The sequence below is a fragment of the Anabrus simplex genome, chromosome 5 (genome assembly GCF_040414725.1).
Source record: "Anabrus simplex isolate iqAnaSimp1 chromosome 5, ASM4041472v1, whole genome shotgun sequence".
Classification (NCBI taxonomy): domain Eukaryota; kingdom Metazoa; phylum Arthropoda; class Insecta; order Orthoptera; family Tettigoniidae; genus Anabrus; species Anabrus simplex.
The window spans coordinates 335,977,160-335,997,633 of record NC_090269.1 but is presented as its reverse complement, the minus strand read 5'-3'; the positions used below and the strand labels follow the sequence as shown (position 1 = coordinate 335,997,633).

General features: G+C 36.2%; 1 protein-coding gene across 2 annotated transcripts in view; it reads left to right on the top strand.

Annotated features, from left to right (window-relative positions):
- Positions 1-20,474, top strand: part of LOC136874884 (uncharacterized) — a 177,263-nt gene that overhangs the window by 142,169 nt on the left and 14,620 nt on the right. Inside the window, exons 2-3 of one of the 2 annotated variants that reach the window (XM_067148585.2) lie at positions 2,801-3,008; positions 17,326-17,409. In XM_067148585.2, the coding sequence (XP_067004686.2) occupies positions 2,806-3,008; positions 17,326-17,409 (287 nt within the window). In that variant the 5' untranslated portion in view covers positions 2,801-2,805. The remainder of the gene's footprint in view (positions 1-2,800; positions 3,009-17,325; positions 17,410-20,474) is intronic. The other variant, XM_067148586.2, reaches the window with a different exon arrangement.

Here is a 20,474-nt window from a genome sequence, read left to right as displayed (position 1 = left end):
AAACAAAAAGTGAGAATACGAACTATGGATTAAGACTTGTGTCAGTGTAAAATACCAATCTTAATAATAATTAAAAATTCTACAACCCATTGTATTGTGCCAATTGAACTTTCCGTGTTTCAACATTCCTCTTTAAAAAGAACATCGGAAATCTTGGCAAAGTGTCGTGATATTACACTGCGTAGAACGTCATTTTCAGCGTGGGATTATACGTGGTTTCTTCACTTGTGGTATCCAGCGAGGGAATGATCGTGATTTCAACGAGGGATAATAAGTGGTGTCTTCATTGAACGGACGTGTCACGCTGCTGGTGATGAGTTCGAGTCTTGGCTGCACGCTGCAGAAAGGTCCAGTCACCAAGCCGCAAGACAGTACTTCATCAATCCTTATAAGCAGATTACAGGTGATATAAGTGTTTTCATATATTTTTTTGCGTGAGTAATTCCACAAACTGACACTAACTGACTTTTAACAAAGCACTCAATCATTATAGTCCTCCATTCGTCAACAGAAAAGTTCTTCGTGTGAATTTTACTGTTCCTAATAATTCAAGAATACTTCATGTCTAGTTTTGAACTGTAGATTTCTCTTTAAAATCTTTCATAAATTGAAGTAATTTCATCTAGACGAACTATAGGGTTTACCATAAAGCAAGTGCACTATTTTCTTTTCTTATAAAATCGATTTAGACGAACTGTACGAGTATACAGCAAGTGATTGAAAACTTTAACATGAACTATCAGATTAATAATGGAAGTGTGTGTTAATATTTTGTTTAAAATCTTAGAAAAACTGTAAGTTTGCATCACAAGTGATGGACTTGATTTTTATGCAATTTCGTTAAATGAAGTTCTATGTGCTAAGTGTTATTTTGGAATTTAAAGTTATATAAGAGATCCTATATGAACTGTATGGTGTTTATGATCTCAGAAAATTGGTATTCCTTTTGGACATTTTTAACATCAAGTAGATGTCTCAGAATATAAGAGCGCCGATATTCCATTTTTGCATTTTGAAAAGATTGACTGAAAATTTAATTTTTACAATTCAACTGCAGGGTGATTTACATGAAAATTTCAATAAATATTGTCAAAAAGATTTTACCATCTATTATTCGCCCTGCGAAAATATCCTTCTCTGTACGTGCTCCAATAAGTGACAGCACACTACCTGAGATCCTTTCCATGCTCTGGCCTCATAATCATTTCCAGGTACAGTATCTCAAATACAAACAAATTCAGCTGCGTGGTCATTTACCATCAGAAATTCAGAAGAGTCTCTTCTGTATGCCCCATTTTTGTATTGTGGATGGTTTGCCTATCAGAGACGCATGATAGGATGTTAGTGAATTGCCTTACAAAAGTTCATATTCAACAAATTAAAGTAAGAATATTTTGGAGTTCGTTGATGCTGAAGGTGTTTGTTGTTGAGATACTACGTCCATGTAGACTAAGGAAAGGGTTATACAATATTTGGATTTCAGTAATTGTATCTTATTTGGCGTAATCTATGGACATTGCCAATATTTCATGGTTAATATCTGTTGTAAATTCTGTGATCTGTGATTTTCTTTCAATACATTTCATTGTGAAAAAATATGTTTCATATACTTTTATGCAAGTGTACCACTTTAGCCTTCCAATATTTATGAATTATCCTATAGATAATTACACAAGAAGGTAATTTTAAAGTGCAACATCAATTATTAAAGTTTCTCTTAACAGGCATTAAGATACTTATTTAATTTTATTAAGTCATGCAGGGATCAACGCAATGAATAGAGCATATGAGATGTGAAATTGAGAGAAAAGTAATAATTATTGTAACTTAAAACCACAAAAGTAAAGTCAGAGTCTTGTTTAAAAAAAACTGATATTAAGAAATTGTAAGGCTGGTTTGGAGTAGTTGACTTGATGGAAAATCTTTGCAAATTTTTAGATATAATTTAATCCATTCTTAGCTTAACTGTACTCTCCTACAATTTGATAATTTTATGGGTTTGAACGATTTAGGACTTTGCTTTTCATTCCACTTAGATACAGAGTATAGATTCACATAAATATATATAGGTAAAGGGAAGACATTCCGTCGAAGCATGTTCCGGAGCTGCCAATATTCACTGTTACGTTTTTGCCAAACTTTAGACACGTCCTTCAGACCTCCATTCTATATCGTGTGAGGTGGCATTAGTTTGTTTGCATTTCGAACATAGAGGGTTCGAGCCTCACTGTCAGCAGCGCTGAAGCTGGTTTTCTATGGTTTACCATTTTAACACAGGGAATACGCCGGGGCTGTATCGTAATTAAAGCTACGGTCACTTTCTCCCTAATTCTTGTCCTGTCCTATGCCATTGTCTTTTGTCCTCTCTTTATTTCTTATTTTTCTATTTTTCTGTATTACACATATCTCTCTCAATTTCTACTTTGCGCTTTATCTTGAATTTTATATTTATTATATTTTGTAAATTATTCGTTCTTTTCATAACGTTATTTGGCGTGATTTAACTTGTACCATAAGCTGAATAAACCTCGCTGTCACCACAAAACCTGTCTGTATCAGTGTGACATAAGACAAATATAAAAATCATACATTCTACAAGTCTCTGAACACTGTGTCGCTAATGTGATATTAGTAACAATATCATAGAGATAAAAAAAAAAAAATTATCCCTCTTCAGTCCTCCCCCAGGGGCAAGCGTTTTATCGCTTGAGAACCCTAACGTAGAACACAATTTCCTTGCTCCCTAACTGTTTAATACAGGTGAAGGAAATGTAATGTTCATGTATTCGTTTATTCACAGCCAAAATGCAGACCTCTGTGAACGTGCTCCTGGCGATAGCATTCTGCCTACTCTTGACCATTGTGATGCCATGCTACAGCGATCCTCTGCCTAGAGAACAAAATAACGGTAGCCGGCCCGTCAGACCTAAAGTGTTCTCATCACCAGAGGAACTGCGCAAGTACCTGGACGACCTCAGTGATTACTACGCTTACGCAGGAAGACCAAGGTAACTCCTTTGTTCAATAACAGTTCGATTAAGGTTACCTTTCTGTAATGGATACAAAAACCAGCACATTCTTTGTACCTTTAATAATAATAATAATAATAATAATAATAATAATAATAATAATAATAATAATAATTGTTTCGGGGTATCCGTGAAACGCAGATATTAAAGAAGGTGCCGGAGTGAATGGGTCTAACTACAATGTCAAGAATTAAATTTAAAACTTAAACTGAAGGTTTTTCATGAATTCAAACTTAACAATATTTTATGACAATAATGCAGGTACAAGTAGCAATCATTAAACAAGATTGGGAAAAATACAAGATTCAGAACCTTAACTCTTTGGGCTTTAAGCCCCTAATTTTACAATTTTATGAAAGGAAGAGGTATTATTTAATGAGGGGCAGAAATCCCCTAATTCAAGAGCACTTGCTCCCTAAATCAGAATATCTAGCCTCCCAGAGGCACACTTCACAGTCACAAAACTTGGAAAAGAGCTAACAAGCTCTTTCTTACTGCCTTCTCAGGGCAACTAAACTTACAAACACTGGCCTCTCAAGGCACAACTTGCTATATAAAAACTGATTTAACAGGTGCATTTAATATCCAACCTACGGGGGCCTTCATAGAAAAGGAACAGGTTAAATAACTGGTCCAAACACAAAATGAATGGAGGCGTACCCTGCACTCCAAGATAATAAACACTAATAACCTAAAGGGCTCTAGGCCGATGAAAGAGGGGTTATTCCCAAACTACTGAGATGACTCGTATAGAAATTACAACTACCACATTTCAGAATGAAAAACATTTATGAAACATAGTCACCTCAAACCAAGATAAAGGGGAACTCGAGAGGGTACATCCTCTCTATCCCCGATTTACATTTAAAGATTTATGAAATTTTCACATCAGCCGGAAGAAAGTTACATTTTAGAAAAGAAGGTTACATAGTTAACGATTCGGACCTTTCCCCTCGGATTAAACTGCGGAAGTAGCAAGAAAGAATAAAGTTATGTGGCCATTACCTTGTAGATATTCTGTTGACCTATGAAAGAGGCCGCCCGCCTTCTGCTTTGACACGCACACTCAGTAAGACGATGATCAATTGGCCAAGAAACGTGAAAAGCCGCAGTTTATAAACCCTCAGGGAAGGTTCGAGATCATTCAGGAATAAACCAGCCACACGCTCTCAATTTAATTGGTCAAATTCAAAGTTACACTTCAGGATCGAACAAGAAAACTGTGATAGGTAGAAAATTATTTATAGAAATTAGTAATTGGCTAGATTCAAAACTGGAGGAAAGAAAAGGAAATATTGCCAACCCAAAATAAATGAACATCATTCTGTAAAAACGTAGAAATACAAAACTTCTTTAAATTATAAGTTCTTACACCTCGCACCAGGGTGCATGATCATAGTCTTTTAGTAGTGTCATCTGTGGAAGATAGTCCAAACTTCTTGATGAATGTCAACAAACTAGTAGAAATTCAGTCAGTTTAGGCAACTGCACAACAACAAAATTACATCCTATTTCTGTGGTGACATCTTCTGAAAAAAAGTTCTAAGTTGGTGTAGTTCCAGTTTCACTGTTTTACCAACAGAGGAGTTCATTTAGGCGCTGAATTTGAATGCGGTGTACCTCCCGGTGCAATAATAATAATAATAATAATAATAATAATAATAATAATAATAATAATAATAATAATAATAATAATAATAATAATAATAATAATAATAATATATTAAAAGTATGTACTAAATCAGCTTTGGCAAATCTTCCGTTCTATTGGACCGATATGCTTCATTTTGGTTTCGTTCTCTCCGCAATTACCCGCCGGTGAATCATGAGACATTGCTAAGTCTCTAAGTTCAGCCAACTTTCAGTAATAGTAAAATAAAATCATTAATTGATCACTCCAATAATTGCAGGCGAAGGCTTGCACTAACCCGCAATACATTCTGTACTTAGCACGTTGCTAAATGTAACACTTTCATTAATACTCTGATATATGTGATTTTTATCCTTAGTAATATCATTGTCATGCAGTCGTATTTGATTACTACCCGTTAGGCCAGAGAGTAAACACTTCCTCTGATCATGGAAGAATAATATTTTCTGCTATATACTCTTTGATTCTCTGACCTTCCCCAGCTTCTAAATATACTCAACAGATGGTAGAACATTCCTAAAAACTCACATGCTGCTAAGAGAAAACACTTGACGTACATACAGACGGGAAGGCATCAAGTCGACTAGCTTTCTGTATGACCATTAATAAAGCGCAGGGAAAAACTCTTCAAAAAGTTGGTAGTCCACTTACCCGAACCATTATTCAGTCACGGCCAATTGTATGCTGTACTATCTCTTGCCGGATCTTTTGAAAATGTTAAGATCCATATACGGCCTAATGGTCGAAGCACAGAGAATATTGTATAGAAAAAAGTGTTATGAACTTTGTTGCCAATACTAAATGTTCATAAAACGATTGAAAAGGGCAGGCAAAACAATATGACTGCGACAAGCATATCAAGACGAATTATCTGACCTAAGGAACGCTGTAGAGCACTATGTGTCCCCAAAAATATATATTAACTATGTTTACTAAAACAGCTTTTTCCCGTCCATCCGTCAGTTCTATTGGACCGATTTGCTTCATTTTTATGTTATTATCTCCGGAATTAACTGCCAGAGAATCACGAGGCACTGATAGGTGCCAAAGATCAGTCAACTTTTAAAAGTATAAGATCAAATCTTTAAATGATCACTCCAATAATCGCACGCGAAAGCTCACCCTAGCGCGCGCAATACATTTGTTCTGTGGGCTGCATAGAGGTAAGGAGCCATATCTTCACGTAAAGATATCGGTGAAGTTGAGCGATTAAAAATGACGGTGACTATGAGGAAACTTGCAATTTCAACCAAACTTGGTACACATATGACTTAATACTATCTAGAGAGAAATACAGTGGGAATATCAAGACACGTTATCTCACCTATTTATAACGTATGCTGCGGAGCAGTACGGATTCCCTAATAATAATAATAATAATAATAATAATAATAATAATAATAATAATAATAATAATAATAATAATAATAATATTAATAATAATCTTAAAATAAATCACTATAACACAGAATGTTTATATGCCAGTGAATGCTTAGTACTCAATTACAAACTTAAAAGATTGAAAGTACTAGAAAGAAGGATTATAAGAAACATGTTAGGCCCTCTAAAAACTACAGAATTTTGGAAATTAAGAAGTAATAAGGAAATGTATGAGAACATAGAGAACATATTTATAACAGTACGGAAGATGAGACTGCTATTTTTTGGACATATGTACAGAATGGACGACAATAGACTAACCAAAATGATCTTCCCGTATGTTTGGAAGAAAAAGTCAACAACCACATGGATTCAAGAGACCAAAAAAGACTTGGAAAGTAAAAAACATAAGAGAAGAATAAGTAATGGAAAGATAAATTTTCAGGAAGGATTCCCAGGGAGGGAGGCAAAGAAAACCGGCACAAAGTGGTCTGAAGAAAGAAAAGAGAAACATAGTGAAACAATGAAGGGTTACTGGAAGAAAAGGAATGAACAACAACAAAGGATGAAGAATTGAAATTTTAACGTGGTACCTAGTAGGCCCTAACGCAATAATAATAAAAATGATAATAATAATAATAATAATAATAATAATAATAATAATAATAATAATAATAATAATAATATTAATAATAATAATAATAATAATAATAATAATAATAATAATAATAATATTAATAATAATAATAATAATAATAATAATAATAATAATAATAATAATAATAATAATATTGATGTTTTGTCTCACTAACTAATAATTTCATGGTTCTTTGAATATTTCCGTATAGGTGCTCTCCAACGTTACCGTTCTTCTACTGACACGAGGCTGACATATAAATAGACTCCTTCAAATCCTCCGGACTGAAAGAGGCTACATCCTGCAAAATTCAGCTTAGAAAAATGGTAGAACTCTCTCAGTCTTGCACTGAATAATGGGGGATAGGGGAGAAGATGGTGGGGAGTAGAGCTGATCACACTAAATCCCTTATTGAAAGCTTTAGCCTTCTTCTATTCCACGATATTTTATGGCTTATGTGGATATGGATTTTTCAACTTTCTAGAATACCAGTGCAATTTTCGGTTTTCCAATGACATTTAGCAACAAACACATCACTAACGCACGAATGCTTTTCCCACAGAAGTTGATCATTGTTGATCTGAGTATATAACTTACAATTTTAATCTCAGAGTAATAACTTCCTAAGAAATTTCAGACTTGGAAGTTAACTCTGGTGTCGCGAGTGTTAGTAGGTTAAACATCGATATAGTTTATTTTAGAGCTATGTCACTGTTATGCTCCCACATTATATGCATATTCAAAAAATGCTTTTTAGTACAGCATTCTAATGTTACTCAGGATTTTGCTAATTGACAACACTATCAAATATTCGAAGCTTATTAATGATATTTATAAAATACCGAGCTCGATAGCTGCAGTCGCTTAAGTACGGCCAGTATCCAGTATTCGGGAGATAGTAGGTTCGAACCCCACTGTCGGCAGCCCTGAAAATGGTTTTCCGTGGTTTCCCATTTCCACACCAGGCAAATGCTGGGGCTCTACCTTAATTAAGGACACGGCCGCTTCCTTCCCACTCCCAGCCCTGCCCTGTCCCATTGTCGCCATAAGACCTATCTGTGCCGGTGCGACGTAAAGCAACTAGCAATATATATAATAAATGTTTGGCATATTTTCGTTTGATGTTCAAAATTAATACACAAATTAAGGGTATCGCGGTAATTTAACTGACATACATTTGTATGGAAATCTATATATGAATGGCTCATTATTCATTTTGATTCCATTGATTAGAATATTATATAAAATTAACTTATCAGTAAGTGGCAATACCATTTTTCCCACGGCTTGTTATTAAAACCAAACACACGGGTGTTATCAAATAACTTACTGGTCCCTCCCCACATAAATATTGTGACCATACACAAACCAAAATCAATGTTGGGTTCCAGGAAGATAACATTCTTGATAAATATACATTCAGGAATTAATAAAATATAATTGAAATTAATAGAACACACCAACACCCGGAAATGTTCTTTTGAAAGTACTATAAATGAACTGCTAACTGAGTAAATAAAGGCAATGGAAATATCCATTCTATAGTTTATATAACATGACATTAAATAGAATTAACTAATTAAATTAACTGGTACGCTACTAAGATAACTTAATATTTGTTAATAAGATCAACAAAAACACGACAATGAACAAATGAACGGATGAATGAACAAATGAACGAATGAATGAATGGATGTAAATCGCCCTGATTGTGTATCACTATAAAGTGAGCTCTTTTACAACTCTTAAAGATGATTTTAATAGTTCCGTTAGTATTAACTTCATTTACGGATTGGATATTGTTCCTTTATTTGACAATTTCGTTGTCTTCAGGAAGATAAATGTTGCCTTAAACACAATTATTGTAAAAATTTATTAATTACTGATCTAGTGTCCATTAATACAGTGCAAGAGGAGTTTAAATAAACAAACACTTGAGTAGAAATACTTCTACGTACTTGAAATAATTACAGAACTGATCGTTCTCGGTATGGAACATTGGGTTTAAATATATATTTAGGCCTTCGGGATGAGCAGCGTTCAGAGATGTAGTGCCAAGGAGGGAAGGGGATATGTAACTTTATGGATTTTAAGAGACTCTAGGGATTCATATATTTGTTCCAAGTGCTCTAATGTACTGTAATGGCAGCCTACAACACAAAGTTGTTGTACGTTCCTTTAATGGTGTGTAGTCTTCGGAAGGGCCTGGTGCAGAACTTTCGATTTCACGCCTGATAAGTGAACTGCATGTTTATGAGAAGCTATGATGAATTGCTGAAGACGGCATGCACATCCAGTGATCCAACCATCGGAATTAACCAATGAAGGTTAAAATCTCCGAGCCGGTCTGAATCGAACCCGGATCCCTTGGACCGAAGGCCAGCACGCTAACCGTTCAGCTATGGAGTCTGAATTGTTGCATTTAACACCCTAAAATTCCACCGACTTCAGCTGGGATCACACCCTTCACGTTGGAAACAGAACGATGGGTGACTGAGATCTACCTCTGTTATATAGATTTTATCATCTAGCTTCTTCGTTGAGTTGTTAGCGTAGTCGCATTGGGTTCAGAGGTTCCCAGGTTCTATTCCCGGCCGGGACTGGGAATTTTAACCTTAAATGGTTAATTTCCCTGGCTTGGAGATTGAGTGTTTTACTATCCCCAACATCCCTGCAACTCACAAACCCCTTTTAACAATATCCTCCAATACAATAACACACATTTTCCCATACATGGCAGATGCTATTCACCCTGGTCGTAGGGTCTGAATTACAATGTGTGCACCAAGCTTGCAAGAGGCACACGAAATTGTTATTATTATTATTGATTTTATTTGAAAAATATCTACAAGGGAATACATTTACTATATATTTCTACCTTCACTGGCGTCTGATAAATCGTGAGTTTTATTACAATACCATCACAAATTTCCTGCCTTCTTTGTGGAAGGCAGAAACTGGCAGCTAAAGCTTCAGCCTATCGCCGACTTTCTGTTCCAGTGAGCAGCATTCACTTCTCGCCGTGTGGGTTCCGCTAAGTCGGAAGATATGTGAATGCTATTTGCTTGTAACTTCCTGCATACACAGAACATTTATCATTACGTGTTGCACCTATATTGAAAATTTGAATTATATAACACAGAAGTAAATATTACAGTTACATAATGTTTTAACTTTTTAGTAAACTGAAGTGTAACAATTATTGCATTCTTTGGAAAGACAGACAGTCTTTTATCAGAAATTTTTCCTTTTAGATGCCTTTGCCGGTGAATTTTGCACGCCATTATCACCTCGGATAGGTATTTTATGAATCTTTTTTTTTTGCTATTTGCTTTACGTCGCACCGACACTGATAGGTTTTATGGTGACGATGGGACAGGAAAGGCCTAGGAATGGGAAGGAAGTGGCCGTAGCCTTAATTAAGGTACAGCCCCAGCATTTGCCTGGTGTGAAAATGGGAAACCATGGAAAACCATCTTCAGGGCTGCCGACAGTGGGGTTCGAACCCACTATCTCACGGATGCGAGCTCACAGCTGTGCGCTCCTAACCGCACGGCCAACTCGCCCGTCATCCTCTGAATCATTAATGGCTACTACTACTACTACTACTACTACTACTAATAATAATAATAGCCTAATAGAATAATAATAATAATAATAATAATAATAATAATAATAATAATAATAATAATAATAATAATAATAATAATAATAATAATAATAATAATAATTCTTTCTTTCTTAATTCATTTATCCTCCGGGATTGGTTATTCCCTCGAACTGAGCGAGGGATCCCACCTCCGCCACCTCAAGGGCAGTATTCTGGAGAGTGAGACTTTGAGTCGGGGATGTGGAACTGTGGAGGAGGACCAGTACCTCGCCCAGCCGTCTTCATCTGCCTGCTGAGCAGCGCCTTGTGTGGGGATGGGAAGATCGGATAGACAAGGAAGAGGGAAGGAAACGGCTGTGGCCTTCAGTTGGATATCATCCCGGAATTTGCCTGGAGGAGAAATGGGAAACCACGGAAAACCACTTCGAGGATGGCTGAGTTTGGAATCAAACACCTCCTCTACTCATTCGACCTCCAAAGGCTGAGCGGACACCGTTCCAGCCCTCGTACCACTTTTCGAATTTCGTGGCAGAGCCGGGGGTGGCAGCTAAACTCACTAACCACTACACCACCGGGGCTGATGATGATAATAATAATAATAATAATAATAATAATAATAATAATAATAATAATAATAATAATAATAATAATAATAATAATACCGGGGAGTTGGCCGTGCGCGTAGAGGCGCACGGCTGTGAGCTTGCATCCGGGAGATAGTAGGTTCGAATCCCACTATCGGCAGCCCTGAAGATGGTTTTCCGTGGTTTCCCATTTTCACACCAGGCAAATGCTGGGGCTGTACCTTAATTAAGGCCACGGCCGCTTCCTTCCAACTCCTAGGCCTTTCCCATCCCATCGTCGCCATAAGACCTATCTGTGTCGGTGCGACGTAAAGCCCCTAGCAAAAAAATAAAATAATAATAATAATAATAATAATAATAATAATAATAATAATAATAATAATAATAATAATAATAATAATAATAATAATAATGTTAACCATAGAATTAATAACGAAAGGCTCTTGAACTTTAGTTGAATTTCCATTGTATGCAAAATAACATGAACCTCTACGAAGTAATGTAACTTCAAGGCTTTCAGATCCGTCGAAGACACTAATTATAACACATATAACATTAATGTAAGAAGAACACACAATATTTGACAGAGAATGAGATGCTTCGCTCTCAAATTCTATCACATTACCATAATCATGCGCAATCCGGCGAGTTTTCCATGCGGTTAGAGGCGCGCAGGTGTGAGCTTGCCTCCGGGAAATAGTGCGTTCGAACACCACTGTCGGCAGATCTGAAGATGGTTTACGGTGGTATCCCATTTTCACACCAGGAAAAATCTGGGGCTGTACGTTAATTAAGGCGACGGCCGGTTCATCCCCATTCTTTGCCCTTTCCTATCCCATTGTTGCCATAAAATCTATTAGTGTCGGCGCGACGTAAAGTAAATTGTAAAAAAAAAAAAAAAATTCCCATATATGTAAAATATTGGTTACATCGCGTAAACGTCGACCGGAGCAAGTCTCGACGCAGTCACTACAGATAACGGACGATTACCAGCTTAGATAAGTACAGAAACCATTTTTCAAGTTACTTAGGTGACATTGGAGGATTACTACGTTCATAATTTATTTCATTTGTTCATAACATCACCAATTCAAAATAGAGGATTGGTTCAATTTATACATCTGTAATTTAAAGGGATTTGACAGATTCTGAATATGTTCTTGTAGATCGAAACATGCCATTCTTTGTTTAATAGTGTGTGATTTTACACGTATGTTATAGTGTTACAATTAGTGTTTTCGACAGACTGAAAATATATATTGAGTTACGTTAACTAAGTCGACACTGAACATTTAGCTTCTTTTTACGAAAAATTAACCGAAAATCAAACGTTCTGTGAGCCTCCTATCGGTATATAAGAATGGGCAGCCGGAGACAACTATCAATCGCTGATCTGATGCAGTAAAAGTACGCTCATGGAGCTCATCATCCGTATCGATTTCAGTTGCATACATCAGACACCTGATGTGGTCTCATAGGTGAAGATCCAGGGTATTTAAATCACAAGTCCGAACTACCTACCTAATTGGTCTATTGCACCGTATCCAACGCCATCGAAGTGTATGGTCGAATTGCTCATGCACACTGCGGCTCATGTCAGGCGGTGCATTATTGTACATGTTCATCCGCACTGACAAGATACCTCGGTAGTCCCTCTCCGAGAAGTTAGGCAATTTTCACCTCTGAAACTTTGGACACTGTTAGGCAATGCCAATGATATCGTCCCACATTCATTAACAGTAAATTGCCACTGAAAATGGCTCTGGAGAATCGTATCTAGGTTATGGAAAGCCCATGTATGAGTATTATGTAAATGTAGGAAATAATTTCTCGAGAAACAGGCTTCGTCTATGGCAAGCACTTGGAAGGTGAACAGAGGCTGTTATACCGTTTCATTTATAAACCACGTACAGAATTCCCACCTTTGTGAAAAATCTTCGTCTGGGAGACACTTTAGACGTTGCACAACCGAGCAAGTGGCTGCATGGTTTCGGTCACGTACCTGTGAGCTTGCATTCGTGAGATAGTGGGTTCTCTCTTTGTTCAGGAGTACGTAGTTCTAGACTGCAGGGAACATGACAGCAAAAATCGAGAACGGCATATATTTATGGCAACGAAATAGCTGCCGGACCGCAGTAGACCACTACAGCCGTTCCTCTTACATCGCCTGTAGAGTCAGAGTTCTCATGACTAAAGTCTGAGGCAAGTTTCTGGAGTTCTATAAGTTTCTCAGTTTACCAAATTAAAGAACATGATGTCCTCGGTTCTGTTCAGGGCTCACTGCACCTAAGAAACCAATTATGACTGTCATATGGAACCACTGACTTTATCATTTTGCTATCTTAATTATAGTCATCCGTGTATGGAATGCTTCGTCCACAGAGGAGCCTCAAGTTGAAGGAAGCAGAAGTATTTGATGATGAAAATTAAGAGTGTGTTCCGGTAATGGAACGAGTCCTGCAACTGGAGTTCCCATATCACATAGATGAAGCTAAATGCAATGTGTTAAACAATAAATAATTACAATTTCAACCTTTTATAAGAACATATATATAGGAATAAACTTTTCGTTTTAGTATTTTGAGACTCCTTCGAGGAAAGAAGACGAGAGAGAGAATTGAATTGAATTGAATTGAATTGAATTTATTGATAATGATGATATACATGCCACTGAGGCTGAAAAGCCCCTTTATGTAGCGTCTACTTATAACACAATACAAGTTTATGAATATACTAACTACATTTTAGAATATTAAAATATCAAATTAAACATTAAACTTAAAATTAAACTTAAAATTAAAATACAGATACCAATTCCAATAAAGTTAAAACATAAATCATATAAGAAGTAGAAAAGCATATCATTCGATTTTTTAATATTTTAGGCTACAAGAATCTCAGGAATATAAAAAACAGAAACAATTTTCTTAGAAATATACATATTTCTTATTATTGGACACAAGAATACCTGATCTCAGCCCCTTGCGTACTCCTCCAGGAAGATAGATGTTAAGGACTGCTTTAGTTGGGTGCAGTTCCTGTCATTTGCGAAACGGTGAAGGTTAAAGACATTGAAGATACGGGATGCAGTGCAAACAAAAGATTTGTTAAATTTAGTGGTACGATGAAGGGGAATTTGAAGGGTAGTTTTTGTAAACCTATTATCTCTGTTATGTACTGACTCCATAGATTTAAATGCATTATATAGGTAGGGTGGGGTCTTCAGTTTGAGAATTTTGTGCGTAGCAACGGCTACTGAGATTTCCCGTCGTTCATGGAGTTTCAACCATTGCAGCTGAATGTAATAGGGTGTTATGTGTTCATCACGCCTGGCATTTGTCACGTAACGAACACATGCGTTTTGCACCCTCTGTAGTTGTATGTTCAAAGTGAGAGAGAGAGAGAGAGAGAGAAGTATGATTTGTTTTTCTATTCTGAGTTTTGAAGAGAATTTGTGTAGTAAATATTAAATTATTTCTTATTTTTTAAAGCGCCCTTTAGATTTGATCATGGTATAATTAATAAATATATTTGAAATATGTAAGCGAGTAACAGAGGAGAAAATGAAGCAATATGCAACTATATACCACGGTATAATAACTCAAAAGTTATAAACAGAAATGTACCTAAATGGCGATATTTGAATTCTCTTGTACTGATAACTTCTGTAGTATATATGTATTTAGAATTTTAGATAGATTCATTAGTTTTAATTTATAACTTTGATTTATTAAATTATAAAATTAGCTGGCACTGTAACTAAACTGACATAAAACAATTAGACTTCCACTACATAAAAATTATCTGTAATTTTCAAATATCTCTTTTAGGAATGTGCTTGAAATTACAGGTGACTAACAGGATCCAGAATACTACATTAAATTTATATATTAAATAACCTGCAGTCGTTATGAATAAAGCAAGTGAAAAATAAATATCACGAACAACCATTTTTGATTTATGACGCACCTGTAATTGCTTCACTTGTTGATTCACTTAAGCATAATAGGTGTTTGTATTTGTTCATATACCGACTTGTTCGTGCTTGGTCCACCTTGTCAATACACATTTATAACTGAAAATTATTTATTCATACATGCTCCAAGAACATAGTACATTCCCTTCATCAGTGAAGGCCAATCAAAGAATATAACACTTTATTTTGTTTAGCTCACGATTCATCATACCAATGAATAAAAACATTAGTGAAACATTATGAAAATTATCATTACATACAATTTTAATATTTTGATGATTTTGGATGAGAATACCTAAATAAATTTAAGATCTCCAAGTTTTGTCTTTTATATTTTTACTTTTCTTCCTTAAATGATGAAATGCTAATTCATACAACAGGTTATCATCTGTACATATTTCATTCAAACTTGATTCAGGGTGATTTTTAGCAAGATAATTTCTAAACTTTCTAAAACTTTAATGAATTTTCCATTTTTGGCCGAATGTATTAATTCCATGTCATTAGAAATGTATGTAAATTTATGATTATCTTTAACTATATGCTCAATTATAAATCTGTATTGACAAGTTGGACCAAGCAAAAACTATTTTAAATAGTTCTATAATAGCTTTGGTTCACTTGTTTCAAACGACGCGGCCAGTTATACTTATCTTAAATTATACTATTCACATTTCGCCAAAGAGTGAGATAGCACAAGTATACTGTTTCTGATCTTAGTAAGCTGTTTATAATCTTCACCCCGTAACACTAGTGGAGTTCTGGGACATTCGTGAAGACCAACTTAACAGTACCGCTAGTATGAAATACAGCAGTAGAGGTGTTTGTCCAGTTCATGCGCGTTGTTCTCGTAATTCAAAAATAGATAATGACATTCGTACTCAACGTTGTACATAATTTACTTCATGGCAAGCCATTTGAATACAGGGTTGTGTAAATTTATGATTTACAGGCAGATCTGAATCAACCTGAACAGCTGTTAACATTTACTGGAAACTTTCTGAAGAAGTCGTTATAACGTTTTCTGGTGAGATAAACGATGTAGCAATGACCTCGGTGAAGGGGCATACGGCAACTCATACAGAGTTCACGTTGTTTTGAAGGCTGCATATATTCACAATCACTACTCACACTTTCATCAGAAGAGCTTTCAATATCGAATTCACGTTCTTCAACGTTACTTGGGCATCCGAATAATTATCCACATACAGTTCGTTAAATATTTCATCGTGATCTGAACATGCTGTCAGTCTGGGAAGTGCCATCTTAACCATCACATGGCTCTTTGAACGATGTAAACATTAGTCGGAAAACTAAGGAATTGAAACATAAAACATAAGAATAACGAAAAGTAAAGGTAGCATGGAATAAACAAAACCTTCAACAACGAGATTCTATAAACCAAGACCGTTAGTTAGTTTCAGAAATTCCAACAGACACGAGTTAACTCCGGACCCGTCAGCAACGTTCGGCCGGCCAAACACAAGTAGAGCCGGGTCCCGTCCTCAATCTGTTAGGCAAAAACTGATAGTAGAAATTGCACACTGGTTAGAAAGGGATATCACAAGAGAAGAAACAAGTTACTATTATCCATCAATGATACAAAGTGTAACAAATTACCAGGGTTTGACGGCATGTCTATTGAATTTTATTAACTCTACTGGCATTTCATTAAAGATAAAGTAAATGCTATGATTCGTGATAATTATCACTTGGAGAACGTGATTGATTAAAGTTAATTAATTGTGAAATTAATGCATACTGTACATAATAGTTGTCTGTACCAATATGTTTGTACCTGAATCAGGAGTAATGCCATGTATTTACTACTGTAGAATTTCTGAGTTTCAGGTATTCAACAATATATTCTTATATCCATTCCTCTTTATTGCTGTGTGTGAGAATCACGAGAATATTCATCCCAAGTACCTTGCACCGCTTATGGACTATTACTCCTTTGCTTTTGTTATGTCTGTGTGTTGTCTCAACTATTTAGGTTTGCTTACATTGTAAAGGGATTTATTCATACACATAGGGCAGCGTATAATTATAAACAGTTATTTACCTACCAGAAGTACTTTGGTGATTTCTTCATGTAGTCAGGAACACATTTTATTTTTCTGTGACTTTGTCACAGTGAACTTCCCTTGCAATTAATATTTTCCGGTTTTGACGGACTTCAGTGATGTTAGCCGTGGAATAGCAGTTCCCATTTTTTGAACAAAATTAACAATGTGTCGAATTAGACGTTGCATTAAATTTGTTATCCATACCGTCACACAACTCAAGTCTCTGCTTCGTAGTGTTTTCTCTTAAAGTTAATGTTGGTCATCGGTGTTTCACTTTTCCACCCTGGCACGCTACGCTCTAGCAGTCAATCGTGACGTCTCTTCTTCCCCATCCTTTTCCCCTTGCCCTCTGACTGCCGATGACTGAAAGCTGCTCTCCTGTGTGGCAGGGGCAAGCGGTGGATTGGTGGCGTAGGGGCTAGCGCAATCACTCGTCGGTCTGCACCATTGGCGTTGCTCGTCGTTCCATCCAGGTAAATTGATCAGAATTTTCGTGGAAAGTAGAGGATGATGGCGCATGGTAGAGTAGTCGCGTAGTGCTCGGCGCCTTGCCTATAGACAGCATGGCATACAGCGTTGACACGTTTTCAGAATATCTGTACAGCCAGACTGAAATTTTCCTTTGTCTTAGAATTACAATAAGCGAAGGAGTTATTCCCCTTCACTGGAAAGAGAACGTACATTCATTTTGGAAACAAGATTGGGAATATTATATGGTAATACCAGTTTCCAATATTAACATGTAACAGAAACATAGCTATTGCTGTGGTCATTGTCTTAATATAGTTGCTATAAGCTTTGTTTATTTCCTGTTTCGGCTATGGAAGATTTAATTCTTGGTATGATGTTTGAAACTGGGTATACTTATTTCCTTCAAGATAACCAAGTAGATGAATGGCTGAAAATCTACTATTTTCCATACGAAGAGAGAATTTTTGTGGTTTCTCACTAAAATAATTGCGTTGTCTGAAACTAAAAATTTGGGAAAGCCAGTAATTGGAAAAATGTGATTTGTTAACAAATTAACACTAATTTGGGAGGAAATCTTAACGCAATGGGAGAACAAAAAGAAATTTGGAAAATCCATCCAATAAGCTAAAAATGTAAGAATTGGACTTAGCCATGCCGAAATGTGTCCCCGCAGGGGAGCCATGGAAATATTGGAAACCCATAGGTCGCGAAGCAGAAGGGAGAACAAGTCGAGGGGTGGATTTCGAAGTGGGTTTAAAGGCAATAAATGGTTAAGAAGACGGAAAGGGCCTGAGTAAGTGGGAGAAGCTATATCAGTTTTGAGTTGTACACAGTACGGATAATGACTTTGATGATGATAAAAAATTGAAAAGATAAGGGAAAACAGTGAGAGGGGAAAATGTATTGACCATATCAAAAGGGAGCTGATCTTATTCAGAATGATTCTCGTGGTGATCATCAAACATGCGAGACAAAGCATCGGCAACAGAATTTTGAAAACAAGATACAAATTTAAACGAAACTTTAAAACGAGATAATTTAAGTAGCTAGCAATCAGTTCTACCGATTTTAGGAGCATGATTTAACATCCAAGAAAGAGCTTGATTGTCGATCTTTACAAAAAATTCCTAAGGTCAAAGTAATCATCAAAATGTCCAATAGTTAATAGCAGGGCAAGATCTTCACGCTCATACATAGAATAATTGTACTCTATTGGAGACAATATAAAGTAAGCTATCGAAAGTGTTTGGCCAATCTTAGTTTGCTGTAAGAGGCCACCAATAGCCACGTCAGAGGTATCAGTGGAAAGCTCGAAGGTGGCATCAAAGTCAGGAAGCTGCAAGAGGGGTTCTTGAGCTAATTTGGCGTCAAAGTGCGAAAGGCGGCACTTTGAGGTTCATCCGAATGAAATTTAATGCCTTTATGCTTAAGAAAATTGAGGGGTTTTGAAAGTTGAGAAAAGTGTGGAATATATATCCCATAGAATCCAACCATACCAATAACTAATCTTCATTGCTTTAAATTTCTGAGAGGAGGAACACGATGGATAGCTGAAACCCTATCTGGATTAACAGCAACTCCTTGAGAAGGAAGAATATGACCCGTAAATTTGATAAAAGTTTGAGCAATCGAAACCTTAGTGGGGTTGACGGTAAGGCCTACGGAAAGCAAACGAACAAAAACCTCACGAATATTTTGGAGATGACACTCATAGTCTGGTGAATAAATGAAAGTCATCAGTTAAAGGAAACAATTATTTATATATAAGATCCGAAAAAAGCGATTTGACAAAGTGCTGCATTATTTGGGAACCAAGATTCAACCCAAAGGGCACTTTTCGAAATTGGTGTAAACCATTCGGGAGTTAGCGGGAGCTAACTTCGTCAAAGGGAATTTGATCGTAGGCGGAATTAAAATAAATAATATTTGGAATTTGAAAAAATGCTGAAAAGCGAATTGTACTTTAGGCATAGGGTACGCATGATAAAGTTTGCGGGAGTTGAGTTTTCGATAATCTACAATAAATCAGGAGGATCCATCAGGCTTGTCAACAATAAAGGCCGGCGAAGCACAATTTGAAGACGGAACAATAGTTTGTTCTTCCAGCATTTTATTCAGCAGATTAAGGCATAAACAGGTCCCAAGAAGGACATTCCAGGAATAATGAATGAACAAGGGGAGTGTGTATGCGAGGATCTTCAAAAGCCAGAAGTATTCAGTCAGCAGTATGTAAAGATTGTTGGTTACAAGGATAATGTCCAGATAGAGGAGGTGACTAATACTAAAGAAGTATTAAAATTTACCTATGACAGCAATGACATTTACAGTAAGATACAAAAGTTGAAAACTAGAAAAGCAGCTGGAATTGATAAGGTTTCGGGGGATACACTAAAGACAGTGGGTTGGGATATAGTACCATATCTGAAGTACTTGTTTGATTTTTGTTTGCGTGAAGGAACTTTACCAAATGAATGGAGAGTTGAAATAGTAGCCCCTAGATATAAAGGAAAGTGTGATAGACATAAAGCTGAATATTACAGGCCAGTCAGTCTGACATGTGTTGTATGTAAGCACTGGGAAAACATTCTTTCTTATTATATGTTATGTTTGCAAAAGTAATAAATGGTTTGATAGAAGGCAGCTTGGGTTTAGGAAATGTTATTCCACTGAAGCCCAACTTGTAGGATTCCAGAAAGATATAGCATATCTGCTATATAATGGATTCAGGAGGTCAATTGGACTGTATTGCGATTGAATTATCTAAAGCATTTGATAGAGTAGATCATGGGATACTACTGGCAAAAATTAGTGCAATTGGACTTGACAAAAGAGTGACTGAATGGGTGGCTCTGTTTCTAGAAAATAGTACTCAGAGAATTAGAGTAGGTGAGGCTTTATCTGTCCCTGTAAAAATTAAGAGGGGGAATACCTCAAGGCAGTATTATTGGACCTTTATGTTTTCATATATTTGTCAATGATATGTGTAAAGAAGTGGAATCAGAGATAAGGCTTTTCGCAGATAATGTTATTCTGTACAGAGTAATAAATAAGTTACAAGATTGTGAGC